We start from the raw sequence: 21,082 nt of genomic DNA, 5'->3' as shown, positions 1-21,082 counted from the left end.
ACCACACCTCCACTTCCCAGCAAATTAGGGACACTGTTGCTCCTGGGGTATCGGCGAGGACCATTCGCAACCGTCTGCATGAAGCTGGGCTACAGTCCCGCACACCGTTAGGCCGTCTTCCGCTCACGCCCCAACATCGTGCAGCCCGCTTCCAGTGGTGTCGCGACAGGCGTGAATGGAGGGACGAATGGAGACGTGTCGTCTTCAGCGATGAGAGTCGCTTCTGCCTTGGTGCCAATGATGGTCGTATGCGTGTTTGGCGCCGTGCAGGTGAGCGCCACAATCAGGACTGCATACGACCGAGGCACACAGGACCAACACCCGGCATCATGGTGTGGGGAGCGATCTCCTACACTGGCCGTACACCTCTGGTGATCGTCGAGGGGACACTGAATAGTGCACGGTACATCCAAATCGTCATCGAACCCATCGTTCTACCATTCCTAGACCGGCAAGGGAACTTGCTGTCCCAACAGGACAATGCACGTCCGCATGTATCCCGTGCCACCCAACGTGCTCTGGAAGGTGTAAGGCAACTACCCTGGCCAGCAAGATCTCCGGATCTGTCCCCCATTGAGCATGTTTGGGACTGGATGAAGCGTCGTCTCACGCGGTCTGCACGTCGAGCACGAACGCTGGTCCAACTGAGGCGCCAGGTGGAAATGGCATGGCAAGCCGTTCCACAGGACTACATCCAGCATCTCTACGATCGTCTCCTTGGGAGAATAGAAGCCTGCATTGCTGCGAAAGGTGGATATACACTGTACTAGTGCCGACATTGTGCATGCTCTGTTGCCTGTGTCTATGTGCCTGTGGTTCTGTCAGTGTGATCATGTGATGTATCTGACCCCAGGAATGTGTCAATAAAGTTTCCCCTTCCTGGGACAATGAATTCACGGTGTTCTTATTTCAGTTTCCAGGAGTGTAGCTTGTGTTCCGTCTCTAATGACGTCGTCGTCTTCGGGACGTTAGAGCGTAATATTTCTTCTGTGGTTTGTTGTACGACGAACGACGATATTCATGGTGCGGGAACAAGAAGGTAGTGAGACAGGGAGCTGGGCAGCGTGTCACTGCGGTCGCCGCGGGCTGCATCGATCTGTGGCGGACTGGCCGCACCAGCTGCAGCCGCGACCCGCGGAGCTGGGCGACGACCTCGCCAGCCAAGCGGCACGTGCGTGTTTTGCTCCTGCTCGGCCCCAGCCAGGCACCGCACCACAACATTCTAAACTCGCACCACTTTATTCTCTTGGCAGTAGTACCGATGCAAATAAACCTTAATTCGACTGAAGTACTTACTAAATCGACAGGTCTATACCTTGAGGTGACAAAAGTCGTCAGATACCTCCCAGTATAGTGTCGGACCTCCTTTTGTACGGTGTAGTGCAGCAACCTGACGTGGCAAGGATTCAACAAGTTCACTGCAGAAATATAAAGCCGTGCTGCCTCTATAGTTGTCCATAATGGCGAAAGCGTTATCGGTGCAGCACTTAGTGCACGAACTGCCCTCTCGATTACCTCCCATAAATGTTCGATGGCTTCGTGCCGGGCGATCTGCTTCGCTCGAACTGTCCAGTATATTCTTCAAACCAGTCGTGAACAATTGTGGCATAATGACAAACAGCATTGTCATCCACAAAAATCCATTTGTTGTTTGGGGACATGAAGTCCATGCATGGCTGCAGATGGTCTCCAAGAAGTCGAATACAACCGTTTCCAGTCAATGAGTGGTTCAGTTGGCCCAGAGAACCCACTCCATCATACATTCAGGTGGAATTCTGGGAAAGAACCACACGTAAACAGATAGTTGTGAGTGAGTTGGTGTCGTCAGTTAAGGGAACGTAGTTGTCGCTGTAAACAGAAAGGTACCGGTCGACAAAGTGTTCCAGATGCAATCGTACTGAGTCCAAGAAAATCGACGGTTCGCGCAAGCCGCGAAATTTGAATACCTTAGTAAACTGTGTGGAAGATTTTGCGACGAGGGTTACATTTCAAAACGAACCGTCTGCAGCTCCTGCAACAGTTACAACCGGAAGAAAATGGCCAGCACCTTCAATTTCGCGTCACAGTTCGGGTAGCACTTCAGGGTGAACATTTCGCCTTCAAGCTGATCTTCAGCGTCGAAGCAACCTTCCATTAATCATCACAATGTTGAGTGCAGGGCATTGAAAATCCTCATGCAACTGTGATGCATGAACGACATTCCCGAAGGTTAATGTTTTCTGTGCAGTGTCACAGTCGAAGCTGTTTGGTCTGTTTTTCTTCTATGAAAAAACTGTGACCGGTGCCTCTTACCTTGAAATGTTGTAGCTGTAGTTCTTCCCGCAACTGACTACTGATTGCGAGAGTTTCATCTTCCAACAAGAAGGGCACCTCTTCATTGAAGCACAGATGTTCGTCGCTACTTCAACGACGAACTTACGCATCCCTGGATTGGGCTTAGTGGTGAGGAGATGTAGGTCTGTTCCCTTTGCCTCCACACCAGCTGACCATCAGACCTAGCGCCTCCAAACTTTTTCCTTCGGGGAATAATTTGGGGGGGGGGGGTACATTAAGGACCATGTTTACGAATCCCCAGGGCCAGAACACTGCAACGGTTCAGAGAACGCATCAGTCCTGCTGTGATGACTATTGACAGGATGTTGCTATAGAAGGCATTGACTACAGCTAGAAAGAGTGTTGCTTGACCGGAGGGGCACTTATAGAACATCTGTAGAGTGCAAAATGCAAATGTGGTGGAGTTTCCGGTTCCATTCATCCATCAATCACATTTGTACATGTAACACTAGGGAATATAGAGCTTTGAAAACGAATGAACCATTTATAGTAGCCTTGAAGATGTAGCTCGAAATGGAGCTAGAAAGAGGACGTGAATTTGGTAGAGGAACCTCCCCGATACTCTACTTGAATGGATCTATGAAAAACAGCGAAACACAAGCCAGAATTGCCAGGTGCGGGTTTTATCTCCGTCAATCCAAAATACGAGTTCATTGTCTTAATGAAAAGTCAGCCCCATCTCCTTCAATTAGAAAGAGAAAGAGATGAAGTCAAAAATATCAAGTAAAATCAGTATAATGGAAGGCAAAAGAAGAACTATATGTAGGAAAGAGTATTTGTAGGAAAATGCAGTCCTTCTGCAAGGAAAACCCCACACAAGACGTTGGTGCGATCAATTCTACAGTAGGTATATTATTCGATCGTTTGGAGTCCTTATCAAGTAGGCATGAATATAGGTATCGAATTAATTCAGAAACACGCCGCATGGATTCTTATATGTCAGAATTACCCAACCGAAAGTGTAACAGAGATGCTCGGAGAACTTCAGTCAGAATCTATGGAAGAAAAGGGACATACGTGTCGGGAAACAATGTTAGGTAAACTTAGAGAATGTATATCTGAGGTAGACAGTGTGTCCATTCTGCTGCGACTGTCATGTATATCGGGTACGGGTCATAAGAATAAGAGAGATAAGGCCGCGTACGTAGGCATATACAAGTGCTGTCAAATTCCTCTCGTTGAACATGCGAATGCAGTGAAACAGAAACTCGCTAATACTGATACGTAGTCTCCTTCGTCAGGCATTGTACAATGGCCCGTGGGTGTAAATATGCTTTCTGAAGTGGAGCTATAATCCGAATTAACAACTTTGTGATTGAAAGAGCACAACTTAATCATAGCTAACACTTGGTTCAAGAATCATAAAAGAAGGCTGTATACATGGAAGAAGCCTGGAGATACTGACAGGTTTCAGACAGATTGTATAATGGTAAGACAGACATTCAGGAACCAGGTTTTAAATTGTAAGACATTTCCAGGGGCAGATGTGGGCTCTGACCACAATTTTTTGGTTATGACCTGTAGATTAAAACTGAAGAAACTGCAAAAAGCTGAGAATTTAAGGAGATGGGACATGGATAAACTGAAAGAACCAGAGGTTGTACAGAGTTTCGGGAAGAGCATAAGGGAACAATTGATAGGAATGGGGGAAAGAAATACAGTAGAAGAAGAATGGGTAGCTTTGAGGGATGAAGTAGTGAAGGCAGCAGAGGATAAAGTAGGTAAAAAGACGAGGGCTAGTAGAAATCCTTGGGTAACACAAGAAATATTGAATTTAATTGATGAAAGGAGAAAATATAAAATGCTCTAAATGTAGCAGGCAAAAAGGAATACAAACGTCTCAAAAATGAGATCGACAGGAAGTGCAAAATGGCTAAGCAGAGATGGCTAGAGGACAAATGTAAGGATGTAGAGGCTTATCTCACTAGGGGTAAGATAGATACTGACTACAGGAAAATTAAAGAGACCTTTGGAGAAAAGAGAGCCACTTGTATGAACATCAAGAGCTCAGATGGAAACCCAGTTCTAAGCAACGAAGGGAAAGCAGAAAGGTGAAAGGAGTATATAGAGGGTCTATACAAGGGCGATGTACTTAAGGACAATATTATGGAAATGGAAGAGGATGTAGGTGAAGATGAAATGGGAGATACGATACTACGTGAAGAGTTTGACAGAGCACTGAAAGACCTGAGTCGAAACAAGGCCCCGGGAGTAGACAACATTCCATTGGAACTACTGATAGCCTTGGGAGAGCCAGTCCTGACAAAACTCTTCCATCTAGTGAGCAAGATGTACGAGACACGCGAAATACCCTCAGACTTCAAGAAGAATATAATAATTCCAATCCCAAAGAAAGCAGGTGTTGACAGATGTGAAAATTACCGAACTATCAGTTTAATAAGTCACAGCTGCAAAATACTAACACGAATCCTTTACAGACGAATGGAAAAACTAGTAGAAGTCGACCTCGGGGAAGATCAGTTTGGATTCCGTAGAAATGTTGGAACACGTGAGGCAATACTGACCCTACGACTTATCTTAGAAGCTAGAGTAAGGAAGGGAAAAACCTACGTTTCTAGCATTTGTAGACTTAGAGAAAGCTTTTGATAACGTTGACTGGAATACTCTCTTTCAAATTATGAAGGTGGCAGGGGCGAAAGACAGGGAGAGAAAGGCTATTTACAATTTGTACAGAAACCAGATGGCAGTTATAAGAGCCGAGGGACATGAAAGGGAAGCAATGGTTGGAAAGGGAGTAAGACAGGGTTGTAGTCTCACCCCGATGTTATTCAATCTGTATATTGAGCAAGCAGTGAAGGAAACAAAAGAAAAATTTGGAGTTGGTATTAAAATCCATGGAGAAGAAATAAAATCTTTGAGGGTCGCCGATGACATTGTAATTCTGTCAGAGACAGCAAAGGACTTGCAAGAGCAGCTGAACGGAATGGACAGGGTCTTGAAAGGAGGATATAATATGAACATCAACAAAATTAAAACGAAGATAATGGAATGTAGTCGAATTAAGTCGGGTGATGCTGAGGGAATTAGATTAAGAAATGAGACACTTAAAGTAGTAAAACAATTTTGCTAATTGGGGAGCAAAATAACTGATGATGATCGAAGTAGAGAGGATATAAAATGTAGACTGGCAATGGCAAGGAAAGCGTTTCTGAATAAGAGAAATTTGTTAACATCGAGTATAGATTTAAGTGTCGGGAAGTCGTTTCTGAAGGTATTTGTATGGAGTGTAGCCATGTATGGAAGTGAAACATGGACGATAAATAGTTTGGACAAGAAGAGAATAGAAGCTTTCAAAATGTGGTGCTACAAAAGAATGCTGAAGATAAGATGGGTGGATAACATAACTAATGAGGAAGTATTGAATAGGATTGGGGAGAAGAGAAGTTTGTGGCACAACTTGACCAGAAGAAGGGATCGGTTGGTAGGACATGTTCTGAGGCATCAAGGGATCACCAATTTAGCATTGGAGGGCAGCGTGGAGGGTAAAAACGATAGGGGGAGACCAAGAGATGAATACACTAAGCAGATTCAGAAGAATGTAGGTTTCAGTAGGTACTGGGAGATGAAGAAGCTTGCACAGGAAAGAGTAGCATGGAGAGCTGCATCAAACCAGTCTCAGGAACGAAGACCACAACAACAACAACTAGGTTTCCGTAGACATTCTCCAAGCGTGTATGAATATCTGTGATGCCCTGCTTTCCATTAAAAGAAACTCAATGACAGCTCTCTGCTTGGAATGCACCTCCGTTACAGACGCCATTTTGAAGGCTACGTAAAGCGCCGCCACCTGTAGGAACTTTAGGAAACTGTAGCGGTGAAAAGGGAATATGCCACGACGTCACACAACAAATTCCGCATAGTTTAAACCGAAACTGACCGAGAAAAAGAAGTGGTGCATTATTTACTGGGCGGCCGCGCGGGATTAGCCGAGCGGTCGAGGCGCTGCATTCCTTGGACTGTGCGGCTGGTCCCAGCGGAGTTTTCAGTCCTCCCTCGGGCATGGGTGTGTGTGCTTGTCCTTAGGATAATTTAGGTTCAGTAGTGTTTAAGCTTAGGGACTGATGACCTTAGCAAGTAAGTCCCATAAGATTTCACACACATTTGAACATTTTTTAACTTATTGGGCGCCCCTCGTATAAAACAGAGGAAATACCTTCAAACTTCAAGAGATGTGAATACTAACGAGCCATCAGTTTAATAGGTTCTGGTTGCAAAATATTGACACTAAATATTTACAGAATGGAAATGCTGGTAGAAGCCGACCTTGGGGAAGATCAGATCGGGTTCTGGGGAGATTCAGGAATACATGAGATGGGACTCGCCCCATTACTTATCTTAGAAGATAGATTGAAGAATGACAAGCCCGCGTTTATAGCATTTGTAGATTCAGAGAAAGCTAATGACAATGTTGACTGGACTACAACGTTTGAAATTTTGAAGGTAGCACCGATAAAATAAAAGGAGCGAAAAGTTATTTACAATTTGCACAGAAACCAAACTGCAGGTGTAAGTCAAAGAACATAAAAGGGAAGCAGTGGTTGTGAAGGGATTGACACAAGGTTGTAGCCTACCTTTCATATTATTCAATCTGTACATTAAAGAACGATTCAAGCAAAACAAGAAGGAATTTGGAAAAGGAATTAAAGTTCAGGGGAAAAAAATTAAATCTTTTGACATTTGCGGATGTCATCGTAAATCTGTCAGAGATGGCAAAGGACTTTTAAGAGCGTTTAAACCGAGTGGATACTATCTCGAAAAGAGATTATAAGATAAACATCAACAAAAGTAAAACAGGAGCAATGAAATGTAGTCGAGTTAAATCAAACGATACTATGGGAACCAGAGCAGGAAATGAGACACTCAGGGTAGTAGAGGAGTTTTGCTATTTGTGCACCACTGTTACTGTTGATGGCGCAAGTAGAGAGGAATAAAATGCAGATTACCAATAGTAAAAAAATGATTTCTAATGAACGGAGAGAGCTTGTTAACATTTAGCATAAATTTAAGTTTCGGGAAATCTTTCCATATGGTATTTTACGTACACCCTTGTATGGAAATTAAACGGAGGTGATAAGCTGTTCGCACGAGAAGCGAATAGAAGCACTTGAAATATCGTGCAACAGAACAACGGTAAAGATTGTATTAGTACATCGAATGATGAGGTACTGAATCGAATGGGAGAAAAAAGAAATTTATGGCACAACTTGACTAAAAGTTGGGAACGGTTGATAGAACCTATACTGAGGCATCTAGGAATCATCAGTTCCGTAAAGGAGGGGGGTGTGAGGGGTAAAAATTGCAGAGGACGATCTGGGCATGAATACAGTAAGGAGGTTCAAATAATGTTATTCAGAGAGAGGACACTTGCACGTGACAGAATGGCTTGGAGTGGGGCATCAAACCAGTCTTTGGACTGTTGACAACAACAACAACAGCATTGTTTTTCATATGTTGAAATGGTATTTTCTGTACTGAAAACAAGCATGAAATTTTAATCAATATATCCCACATGCATAGAAATCCTGGGGTATCGATGTGGTAGAGTTCAGTCTTGGTGTAATACTTCCATTCCCTCACGGTGTGTCAAGAAGATCTCTCGACTTACGTTGCCGTCTCCGGGAACCATTACGGCAGTGGCAGGGAGAATGCGGGTCGCCAGCTGCGCAGTGTAAACAGTGGCAGCCCACATTCCCTCGATATGCGCAGTTACCGCTGCACCACGCGCCGCGGCGGTGCCAGCGGCTCAGTTAAGTCTGTAACTTCGGGGCCGCTCACCTAGTTTTTAGGAACCACCAGTGATCACACGAGTAACGAAGTACCCAGCCCAAGGCTCCAGACATCTGTGCAGCAATTGAGAGCTATGACCTGTATTCAGTCTTTCGACTGGTTTGATGCGGCCTGCCATTAATTCTTTTCGTGTGGCAACCTATTCATATCAGAGCGACACTAGCACCTAACGTCCTCCGTTATTTGTTGGACGTATTCCAATCTCTGGCTGCCTCTACAGTTTATACTTTTTTTTACCACGGAAGTTATTCCACGATGTCTCAGCACTTTTCCTGTATCCTGTTGATGTTGTGTCAGCAGTCCAAAGACTGGTTCTGAAGCTGCATTCCAAGCTATTCTGTCCTGTGCGAGCTTCTTCACTCTGAATAACAGCTATCTGAATATACTTACTGAATTCATGTCTTGGGTCTTCTTCTACAATTTTAACCCCTCCCCCTCCCTCCCCCGCCCCTCCAAAACATGTCCATCCATTACCAAACAGACGATTCCTTGATGCCCAAGGATACGTCCTGTCAATAGATCCCTTCTTATAGTCATGTTGTGCTATAAACTTCTTGGTTCCCGATTTCGATTTAGTACCTGCTCATCATTTCTCCGATCTATGCATCTAGCCTTCAGCATTCTTCTATGGCACCACATTTCAAAAGCATCTATTCTATTCTCGTCTGAGCCACTTATCGTCCATGTGTTACTTCTGTGCAACTACCTCTAAACAAGTACTTTTAGAAAGGATTTCATAACAGTCAAACTTATGTTAAGTGTTAGCAAACTCCTCTTTTTCAGAAATGCCCTTCTTGCTACTGCCAGACGGCATTTTACAACCACTCTGCTTCGGCCTTTATCAGTTATTTTGCTGCTCAAATAGCGAAACTCATATACTACTTATAAAGCCCCATTCTCTAACCAAATTCGGTCAGTAGCGCCTGATTTAATGTGACTGCATTCCATTACCCTTGTTTTACTTGATCAATGTCCGTCTTTCAGCTGTCTGTAATGTTGAGAAGCAGAAGACACCTCATGGCGACAAGGCTTATGGTTCGAGGGTAGTTTTCATTTGTAAATGATCATAATCACAGAGTCATATGTCTCTGTACATACTGTGTTGGATAACATTTTCAGCATCTGGTATACCTTCCACTAGCTTCAAAGCAGTCCTTATACCATGCCTAGAGACGACCACATAGGTGTCAACTGCCTTCTCTGGTGCTATTTCTACCCGTCCCATGCATTTATTGCAGTTGGTCAAGGTATGATATAAGATGCCGATAATGCAGACCGAACTAGAGAATTTCGTCACGTCTCATATATAAATTAGGAACAATTCTGGTGTGTCGTACAGAGAAGAGGAATTAACGTGTAAGCTAAAGAGGAATTATCTTGCTGGAAGAGCGCGTCTCCTTGGAGGCACGGCGATGGAATGGTCTGCGTAATGTTTTTGGTGCGTCCTTCATTGTTCAATGTTAGCTCGAGAAGCGTCGGAACTGTGCGATCTTTGTATCCTACATAATGTGCGACGAGTTGTCTATTCACTGAATGACACAGCTCTCGCAAACGACCGTCAATGACAATAAGGCAGGTTCTAGTCTCATTGCTAAAACTAATTTTACGCCAGCAAACAGTGCCCGATATAATCAGCTTAAACTCTGAGTGTGCCATAGGTTCTAATTTGTTCCACAGCTGTCATCCGATCAACAAAGACTGATAAAAGGATATTCTCGCCCATCTTGTAGTCACTACGTCGTGTCCACTTCTAGCCAGGACGAACAACACCGTGCCACTGTCTCGGTCCAACAACATCAACGCTGACACACGTGTTCCACGTATAGGGAAATTCTTTAGATGAACTGTCCAGCCTCACGCATACCTACAATACAAATTCGATATAATTCCGCCAATTCGACCGCGCGGCATTAGCCGAGCGGTCTAAGGCGCTGTAGTCATGGACTGTGCGGCTGGTCCCGGCGGACGTTCGAGTCCTCCCTCGGGCAGGGGTGTGTGTGTTTGTCATTAGGATAATTTAGGTTAAGTAGTGTGTAAGCTTGGGGAGTGATGACCTTAGCAGTTAAGTCCCATAAGATTTCACACACATTTTTTTCAGCCAATTCTCCTACACCGACGTAGCATATCAGCAGTGTTTACCAAATTAGTTAAATATCACTCTTTCAGTAAGTCAGATACGATTGTTAAGGGCTCAGTGCGTGTGTTGTGTCAGTACTGTACACCAATTAACCGTGGTTTTTTGTTATTTATAACATAAATACCTTTTGCAACTATGCTGCCTACATGAATATAAAATTACGGCCTTTTTGCTAGTTACCGGCCTGAATACCGGGTTACCTTGCTTTTTATTGACGTATTTCTTCTCTTAGATTTAGCATTCAGCTCCTGTTCTGTGACAATCATTTAGCAACAAGTATGTGCTTTTATTTCCTATTGTTATCTGTTTGTTTTCCTTGTATCTGGTCTGTCGAGACCAATTTCATTGTCTTTTTTTCTCTCACTTTCTCTTCAGTTTTCTCCCATTACGACTAAAAGATCATCAGCGTAAGTGACGGCTTCCGGAAGTAAGTGCGCGGACAATGGCGTGGCTTGTAATGACAACTTCTTTAGATATACCAGAGAACTTTTTGATATAGTTGTCGATGTAGGTCCTGAACGACGGACATAATATTTAAACAGCAATGTTGTTTCGTGTTATACGTTCTTCTTCTTCAAGTAACTTTTGTCAGAGACTGAAACTACACGAGACTTCAACATGAACACTCTTCTTACTCCAACCAAAGTTATTTATTAAATAAATTTTCTAGTAGTTAAAGATTTCTTCTCGAGACGAAATTGTAAAAATGGTCCACCTACGCTTGCTTTAAATCATGTTGCACGCCTTTTAGTCAGTACTTAGACGTCAGGCTGAGTTGTTGTGTGTTTTGGCTGCAGGTGAGCCACAAGGCGGTGATCGGCCAGCTGTTGGACATCGAGACGCGGAGGGACCGCTCGCTCAAGCTGTTCACCATGGACCGCTACTACCTCATCACCAAGTACAAGACTGCCTACCACACCTTCCAGATGCCCGTCTCACTGGCGCTCTACATGGTAAGTCCATCCTAACATCAGGTCGCACTTACCGCTGCTTTTCATTCGCCAGAGAATGTACACTGCACAGGAAAATTAGATATAAATGCGTGGTGTCTGTTCTTTCGCAAACGTCGGAAAGAACAGACGACACGCGGAATCCGCAGCTCTGATACATGTTATTTAAATTGATGGTGAACGGGGGAGAAATGAAATGGAAGGAAAGATTGATGTCAGCTGTATCGGAGCATTATTCGAACCCGGGATCTCCTACATGCTAGGCAGCTGCATTAACCACTGCAACATCTGGACTCAGTGTTCACCGTCAAACAATTTCACGCCTTAAGGACAAAATAACTTTAATTTAAAATCGGCTGAAGGCCAATAAGACTCAAAAACAGGAATTCGAATTTAAAAGGCAGAAAGTCTTATCCTAAAAATTTCTTTAGATCAGGTTTAAGGCCCAAACAACCTCACGCCTTAAGGGCAAAACAACTTTAATTTAAAATCGGCTAGGAGTCATACATAAACAAACAACAAGGACAAATAAGAAAAGACAGTACATCAAGTGGCGCTCAGAAATTTCCAAGGGTCGGCCTGGAATTCAAACACAAACGCTCGCTCAGGTAATACAGGGAGTCGACGAACAATTCTCAATCCGACAGCAACCCAACCGACAGACAGTCAACGGACCAAGTGACAGGATAATTGCCACTCCACCCGACCAGCACACAACAGGGATTTCAATGGAACGACGCAGAATGTATCGGCGCCCACAACGAATTACATGTTCAGCTGTCAAACTACACGCCGTACTGGACGACGAGGAAAATACACTGCCTGTATTTACGTCAAATGCCAGGGCACATAACCGGAACGTTAACGGCCACAAGTCAGAAGATCCCGCTGCTGCACTTTAACTCAATAATAATCAAGTTAAGTTAAACTCCACAGGAGCGTGGCTAGAAAACACACATTGTTGCTTGCGGGAATGTCCCAAAAGTCCACAACGAACTTGAAACGACACAATGTGAACAGTTGGATCTGGCTGGTGGCTTAGGTAAAGACTGAACTTCCGTGTCCAGGATTGGTGAGCCACGAACCTCGTAGCAATGGGAAGAGCCCCTCACACTCAGACCGCGTGTGGACGCCGCATGCAGTCCTGGCCAGACAACGCGCGCAGGAGACTTCCTCGCTGCTCCACGCCAACCGACCAACTGCGATGCACGACACAGCTGGAAACTACAAGAGCAAGGGCAAAGATAGTACAAGGGTAGGAATATCGATAGATGCTGCTGCTGCCACTCGCGGAGAGAGAGTATGACAACATAATCGTGATAACTGTGGGAGACTAATCACAGAATACCAACCAAAGTTTAATGCAAAGCATAACACGTACCAGCCACGGCTCACATACTGTAAACAACAGCGTGGTCCAGCATTCTTGTTGGAAACAAGTCGAGATGGTGTTTGTGAGCGGTCAAGCAGATGGAAACGGTAGAGAAGCAGCACGGATGTTCCTAAACACGTACTCTCACAGACAACAAGCACATCACAGGACTATAAAAGCCCTTTTTGGGCGTTTGAGTGATCATGGGCCCTTTCAGACAGACAAATGTGCCGCGAGGCAGGGGTTGTGCATACATCAGATTTGGAGGCAGGGTTGTATATGATATTCAGACAAACCCTAGTACAAGCTCCAGGCAAGTGGCCCTTAACATGGTGTAAGCCAAAGTATGATTACGTGTACCTTGCATGACAACCGCTACCATGGAGGCCTCTCTAAACATCTGTTGTGATGTGGATACGATGTACCTCTGCACTGTGTTCCGAGAGAATTTGTCGTGGTTGCACGCACATGCCGTCCATTTCCGGACACACGTTCGTATGACCTTTTTTCCTCCATTTCAGTTCAAGAATCCCTCCCTGTAATTTGTAGGTTTTATTAACGTTTACCATGTACATGAATGCACAAAGGTGGCGTTAGGTGGGAATGTGGATCGAGCGAGAGGCATCAGGGACAGTCAGTGCAATCACGATGAACACGAAGTCTGGGTGGCGCAGTGGTTAACGCAATGCCTAGTCAGCGGGAAATACCGGCCTAGTACATGTTTTCATTCGCCGCTGCTGATTCCGCATAATGTCCTGATGTAGCTGACATCAATAGTTCCTTCGCTTGCACTACTTTTTATTTTAATTTTTTGGTCGGGGATCTGCAATCACAATACCGATTAGTAGAGTCATTGTAGATATTCAGGACAATCTTTTCCACTTAAGATGGCAAGGGAAGGAGATATCTTTCTGCAGGGTTCTAGGGCATTCGAGAAGTAAGGAAAGCGAAATGGGGGATTTTGTAGCAAAGGAAGTGCGTTGCGATACTGTCAGTGCAGCGTGCCATCTCCCTACATGCTATTACCTCGCTGGTGAGGCACAGTCGTGCGTGGATGTGAAGAAAAGTGGCTGCAAGTGACGGACATGAGCTGCACGTACTGAAATCAGCAACGCTGCAGCTGCGCACCTGTCCTTCCTGCCACAGAGACGAATGAGGTCCATCTCACTCGTCTTCTCATAGGACACTGCCCTTTTACTCACGGCTTCTTGCACCAGCGAGAGGACCCTCCAATGTATGGTGCTTGTGGCATGGAGATCACGATGTGCCACATTTTAGTAGCTGACATTTTGTATACAGACCAGAGGGCAGCAGCTCATTTGTTACGAGGTTTGTCTTCTACTTTAACTGACAGTGACACGTATGTGGTACGACTTTTAAAGTTTCGTGAAATGTCCCAACTGTTCCTTACAATTTTAGGATGGCTGGCTCATGTACTGTTTTTATTCATCAGTCAATCACATTTACTTCTATTTTAATTGCCAGTTTGAGAACATCTGCCCACTTTTGAGCTGTCGTCGTGGATGTGAGCTGGATTGAGTGTGCAGGTGATCCTGAGTGAGGCTGGAGAGGAGCTCGTGTAGTTGTGTAAGGCTTTCAGCAGTTTGTCAACATACTCCGAAGGGTTATCTCAACCTTATACCGCGTCCTCGTTGCCCCTTTAAGGCAAAATGGGTCGTCACCATGGGAAATTGTCTACTGAAATGGCGACATACTTGAACATACGTCCGCTATCATGAGAAAAAAACTTTCAAGATATGCCTGCTTCCTACAGTTTTGGTCAGTAGTCACCCTGACAAGAATTAACAAGACAGTGTCGACATTGGACACTATGCAACACAACCGTCTCCAAACAGTAACCCGCTAGGCCAAAAAGTTTCGAGACTGGATTAATAGAAATTACAGATAAATTAAGGTGGTGGTCGTTTTAATGCTTCAGGTGTTCTACACAGCCTCGCCCCATTTGAGTACAATTTACAGAACGTTTCTACAACAATGTGAAGCTGTTACAGAAGTCCTTCTTTGGGATGTTGTTCATCTCCCGCGGCACCTTTGCTTGAACGTCGGTTATGTCGTCAAAGCGTTGTCCCTTCGTGTTAACTTCTGCATTTTGTCGTTTCGTGGTTTGATAACACCAAGTCTCTATTTCAGTCAAGTCGCGGGAGGTGTCCACACGTCGTTGGTTTTGCTCGGGAGTCAAAATGCGCAGGGCAGACTTTACACACACTTTTCTTTCTACAGAACATTCTGTCTCGAACTCTTGATTCAGAGATGTTGCTCCATTGCGATTTGTGACGCGACAGCACTGACACACTACATTCGCACGCCCACTACTCAACACTGCCCGCTCCCAAGTGACCGCTCGAATGCACATCTCTTGTGCACAGTTGTAAGTTCAAGCTGCCACCGTAGTTACTGCTATGATGTCGCTTATACGCCAGGAATATAATAAGTCGCGGAACTTTATGGGCGAATGGCGTATATTCGCCTCGATACACCCCCCCCCCCCCTCCTCCCCAGCACAGTGGCGTGCGAAGAAGGTGGGCAAGGGAGAACATGTGGAATAGAACCTCCATCAACGGCATCGGGATCTCTTTAACGACGAGTGCAGATTTGTCTGACGCCTGGTGATCGTTATCGAAGAGTGTGAAGGCGGCCAGGTACCAATGCGCACCTCAGACATGCAATCTCAGGGGTTCGGGAGGAACTGGGTCTGTCAACCACTGGTATGGTATCATGTGCGAATGTCGGACCCATCTAGTTACCATTGAGGTTTAATCTGAGGGCTGTACAGTAGTGGGGCAGGCTACTACAACATACACTCAGGATCGACAGTCAACTACTCGGCAGTGCGTTGGACTTTCAAGACGATAATGCACTAACACAATGCACCCACTTCGTGAACACCTTTATCCGTGAGGTAGGAATCAACCATATGGAATAGTCTGCGGTACCTGCTGACATCAACTCGATTAAGAATGCTTGACATCAGTCGAAACCGGTAGTCTCAGAAACTCTCGTGCACAGTGGATGATCTCAAGAGGGCCAAAGTCGTAGAGTGAGACAGTCTTGAGCATCAAATTCTCTAACCAAAGCAGGATCCCACATTGTTACAATGACCTTGGTGGAGCGATTCGGCATCGAATGGTACACAGCAACATATTTTGATTCCACAAATGTGCACTTGCGGACGGACTACTTTTACTTTGCTCATGGTTTTACATTTATTTCATAACAAAGTCAATTTTTGACTCATAAAGTTTATTCTTCAATTGCCCTATCTCCTTCCACCCAAACCCACACATGTCCGCAGGTGCGCAGGCGGTGCTTAACTTTTTTTGATCTGTTTAGTTTGAAAGACCTGTGGTTCCTTGTTAACTCCTGAAAGTAATGTATCTGAGGGGTTCGAGCTGGTCCTAATTCTAATTACTCTGGAAGCTATTTATTTTTATTTTCGGATTTCACTGTGGATGTTAATTACTGTAAAGTTCAAACAGTGTTAATGAGTAAAAAAATTAGTTGTTACTATGGTCAGTATGTCCGTCCTCAGTAGCTGAGTGATTCTGGCACGGTAGCTCAGCAGACTGCGTCCTCTCTGTAATAAAAAAGCAGAGTCAAGGAATCAACGATCAACTTGAACGGATGTCTTGTAACGTCCGCCCAGACCAAACACAACGAACTATATCGAACAAAATGAAAGAGAGGAAAAAAATGAAAAAGTGGTCAGCGTGACAGAATGTCAATCCTAATGGCCTGCGTTCGATTCCTGGCTGGGTCGGAGATTTTCTCCGTTCAGGGACTGGTTGTTGTGTTGTCCTAATCATTAAAATTTCATCCCCATAAACACGCAAGTTGCCGAAGTGGCGTAACATCGAAAGACTTGCACCTGGCGAACGGTCTACCCGACGGGAGGACCTCGTCACACGACAGTTCCATTTTTACTGAGTCATTATGAAAAAATGCTCGTAGCAAGGCAACGTAATTTTATCCAGTGATAAACTCCCGTTTTTCTAACTTATTTACCTATTTTTATACCAATAATTGTTCGATCCTGTTTCAATGAACGCCTTTTAAGCACAACGTTTTTCGTCCGGTACTACCAAAAGATCACTCCTTCCGTCATTGTTCCAGCACAGATACATTAGTGGTTTTTTCTTATATGCTGTTTTTTTTATAAACCATAAAGTTATAAGGCTGGTTTGATACAGCTTTCAAGATCTGTACAACTACCCTCTTCATTTTAGCATAGGTTGTTTGGTTGTTTTGTGGTAAGAGACCAAACTGCGAGGTCATCGGTCTCGTCGGATCAGGGAAGGACGAGGAAGGAAGTCGGCCGTGCCCTTTCAAAGGAACCATTGCGGCATTTGCCTGGAGCGATTTAGGGAAATCACGGAAAACCTAAATCAGGATGGCAGGACGCGGGATTGAATCGTCGTCCTCCCGAATGCGAGTCCAGTGAGCATTTTAGCATAACTTCTGCATTCCACATCATCGGGGACATCTAGGCTCGCCTCTCCGATTCCTTCCCTCCATCAGGCTTTGCACTACACATTCCACCAACAACTCATCTCGTAGTGTGTGCACATCCACTCTATATTTTCTTTCCAGTGCGTCCTGTATTAGGCAATTTTTCTCGTTAATTCGTTGCAGGATGTATTCATTTCTTCCTTGATCGAATCATCTGATGTTCGATAGTCTCTTGTAATACCATACTTCAGTTATTTTCTTATATATATTTATGAGATAGGCAATCCTACCGGAGGCAAGGAAGATGCTCCTACAAGGTGGAAAGAGTACCACGAAAAACTGTATACTTTTCCTGTTTTCTTCTGCTTCCTTAACTGCAGGAAATACTCTGCTTTGTCTGGGAAAAGTTCTGGCAGGTGCCTGCAAAGTTGGGTGTCCTACCACACTTGACAGCATTGATCAGAAGTCCGTACGCCAGCAGATGTGGCCGAGCGGTTCTAGGCGCTTCAGTCCGGAACCGCGCTGCTGCTACAGTCGCAGGTTCGAATCCTGCCTCGGGCAGGTTTAAGTGGTTCTAAGTCTAGGGGACTGATGACCTCAGATGCTAAGTCCCATAGTGCTCAGAGCCATTTGAACCATTTTTGAAGAAGTCCATTCAGTAATCACCTCGTACCTATGAAGACAAGTGCTGGCATGTCTGCTTTCTTCAATTTATCAAAAAGCGTCAGACAGGGTTCTGTCCTATCCACCAGCTATACAAAAAAAGTGTGTGAAATCTTATGGGACTTAATTGCTAAGGTCATCAGTCCCTAAGCTTACACGCTACTTAACTTAAGTTATCCTAAAGACAAACACACACACACCCATGCCAAGGGAGGACTCTGACCTCCTCCGGGATCAGCGGCACAGTCCATGACTGCCAGCTATACAACATCTATGCCTAACATGTCATTAGGAAAGCTCTTGATGACTGAATAAAGACATCTCAATTGATGGAAGATCCATTAACAGCGCTCGATTTGCTGATGGCATAGCTGGTAGCGAAGATGAAATTGTTGAGCTACTGACAAAAGTAGTGCACGTTAGTTTACCATATGGATTAGACATCAATTTCAGGAAGTCCAGACTGAAAACAATTGATCGAGGAGCACAGGTCCAACTCACGGGTCGATTAAAGGAGCTGGAGGAGGTCGTGTATTCACTGATCTCTTTTGGGTCAACTGTCTGTGACACGGGAAGTTTGGATAAGAAGACAGGTCACACAAGGGCGAGTGACTTTCAAATGGTTCAAATGCCTCTGAGCACTATCGGACTTAACATCTGAGGTCATCAGTTCCTTAGAATTTAGAACTACCGGGTGATCAAAAAGTCAGTATAAATTTGAAAACTTAATAAACCACGGAATAATGTAGATAGAGAGGTAAAAATGGACACACATGCTTGGAATGACATGAGGTTTTATTAGAACAAAAAAAGTTCACAAAATGTCCGACAGATGGCGCTGGATAGCAAAACGTCATTGACTGCGCATGACAATCGTCTATAAAAGGAGCTGTAATGAAAGAGAGAATCAGATGCGCCAGCAGTCGCAGCATGTTGACGTTACCTGAAAAGGCGCTTTTAGTGAAGCTGTATTATCAGAATGGGGAATGTGCTAATTCAGCTTTACGATCCTAACCCCATAGGAAGGGGATTCGAACGGGTAAAGCTCCGTTGACAAATGCAGCTGTGGTGAGAATGATTTCAAAGTTCGAAGCCACGGGTTGTTTAGGCGATAGACCCCGTAGTGGCCGACCGAGCACAAGGCATAATGCTGCTGAGACAGTTCAGGAAGAAATGGAGACTGTAGCGGGTTCGTCTATGCACGGGAAAGTCAGCGCTCGTGCAGTCGCACGTCGCACCGGCATTCCATACACTACTGTTTGGTTGGCACTGAGGCGTACCCTCCAATGCTATCCGTACAAAATCCATCGGCATCATGAACTGTTACCTGGCGATTTAGTGAAGCGGAGGGCATTTGCGGTGTGGGAGTTTCAAAAGATGGCGGAAGATGACGATTGGTTGAGCAACGTGTTGTGGACCGACGAAGCTCGGAGGGTCTGTCAACGCCCACAACTACAGAATTTGGGCTACCAAAAATCCTAGAACTGTCGTGAAAACTCCATTGCACGACAAGAAAGTCACGGTATGAGTTGGATTTACCACATCTACCGTTACCGGGCCTTTTTTCTTCGAGGAAATGTGTGATTCTGGTTTTGTAACTGCTACCGTGAGAGGTACGCCGATATATTACAGAATCGCATCATCCCCAGCCTGGCTGATAAACACCTGTTGGAACGTACGATGTTTATGCCGGATGGCGCTCCACCCCATACTGCTAGACGCCTGAAAGATCTCTTGCGCACGTCGTTTGGTGATGACCGTGTGCTCAGCCGCCACTTTCGTCATGCTTGGTCTCCCAGTTCCCCAGACCTCAGTCCGTGCGATTATTGGCTTTGGGGTTACCTGAAGTCGCAAGTGTATCATGATCGACCGACATCTCTAGGGAATGCTGAAAGACAACATCCGACGCCAATGCCTCACCGTAACTCCGGACATGCTTTACAGTGCTGTTCACAACATTATTCCTCGACTGCAGCTATTGTTGAGGAATGATGGTGGACATATTGAGCATGTCCTGTAAAGAACATCATCTTTACTTTGTCTTACTTTGCTATGCTAATTATTGCTATTCTGATCGGATGAAGCTCCATCTGTCGGACATTTTTTGAACTTTTGTATTTTTTGGTTCTTATAAAACCCTATGTCATTCCAAGCATGTGTGTCAATTTTTACCTCTCTGTCTGCATTATTCTGTGATTTATTCAGGTTTCAAATTTATAATGACTTTTTGATCACCCAGTACCTAAACCAAACTAACCTAAGGACATCACACACATCCATGGCAGAGGCAGGATTCGAACCTGCGACCGTAGCAGACGCGCGGTTCCGGACTGAAGCGCCTAGAACTGTTCGGCCACTGCGGCCGGCCGAGTGGCTTTGAAAAAGCTCACCAAGTTTTGGTAGAACAGAGATCCGGCTTGTGGAAACATTCATATTTTCCGTTTTCCTTCACGAGTGCGAAATATGGACACTTAAACCAGGGACAAGCAGCGTGTCGATGCAGCCGAGCTCTGCTGGTGGCGCAGGATGCTGCGCGTAAAACGTATCTAAAGAAGAACGAATGTGTCCATTACTGGGCAGCACAGTATCTCCAGCCGACTTTCTTCTCGTGTCAACTAAAAAACTCTCCAGTTCTTTGGGAATATTGTGAGAAGTGAAGGAGAGATCGAGGGCAAAAGACTGACGGAGAGAGCAGCGAGCGGATGGATAGATCAAACGAAGAAGATCTCTGGTCTACCTCGTCAGGAAGCTCTAAGAGAGCTGTACCCCATGGTGGAGGTGCTCCGTTCGTGGGGTCACGACGCCCAGCAATGAGAACAGTGGCTTGTGATGATGGTATTCATTTCAGTACTGTAACGCTTTCGAATACATTGACTGGTCAGGTGAGCAGTAGAGAGTGAGGTCGATTCAGATTGACTGAATTCGCTGTAATTCGTCATTCTTGCAGAATGTCCTGTTCCGACATTTCTTCCTAGAGGAAGGCCTCAGTGAGAAGTCAGAAACGTCGGATAGGATAATTCTGAAAGGATGATGCGGTGCATATATCCAAGAACTATTAATATCTTATTTCCAATTTTATTGTTGTGGTCAGTTGTATATAAACTGTTTGTACCGAAACGTCCCATTTGAACAATTGTACAAGACTGTGCTAAAACTGAAACACAATATTTTTGGCGCAACGCAATCTGACTTCCAAAAATCCCTACGAAAGAATGGCCCTGACTAACATTAACCTATACGTTTCACAAATCACTTACCTCACAAAAATCTTCGTTACTCAAGCTACTGCAATACAGCGAGCCCCACTAATGCCAGCTAAATAAAAGGTTCAAACTACTGAAGGCACTAACT

General features: G+C 44.8%; 1 protein-coding gene across 1 annotated transcript in view; it reads left to right on the top strand.

Moving 5' to 3' along the window:
• LOC126314466 (farnesyl pyrophosphate synthase-like) overlaps positions 1–21,082 on the top strand; it is a 258,325-nt gene that overhangs the window by 176,735 nt on the left and 60,508 nt on the right. Inside the window, exon 5 of the mRNA XM_049992433.1 lies at positions 11,077–11,232. Within this exon, the coding sequence (XP_049848390.1) occupies positions 11,077–11,232 (156 nt within the window). The remainder of the gene's footprint in view (positions 1–11,076; positions 11,233–21,082) is intronic.

Source organism: Schistocerca gregaria, unplaced genomic scaffold, assembly GCF_023897955.1.
Source record: "Schistocerca gregaria isolate iqSchGreg1 unplaced genomic scaffold, iqSchGreg1.2 ptg000561l, whole genome shotgun sequence".
Taxonomy (NCBI): domain Eukaryota; kingdom Metazoa; phylum Arthropoda; class Insecta; order Orthoptera; family Acrididae; genus Schistocerca; species Schistocerca gregaria.
This window is presented reverse-complemented; position numbering and strand designations above follow the sequence as displayed.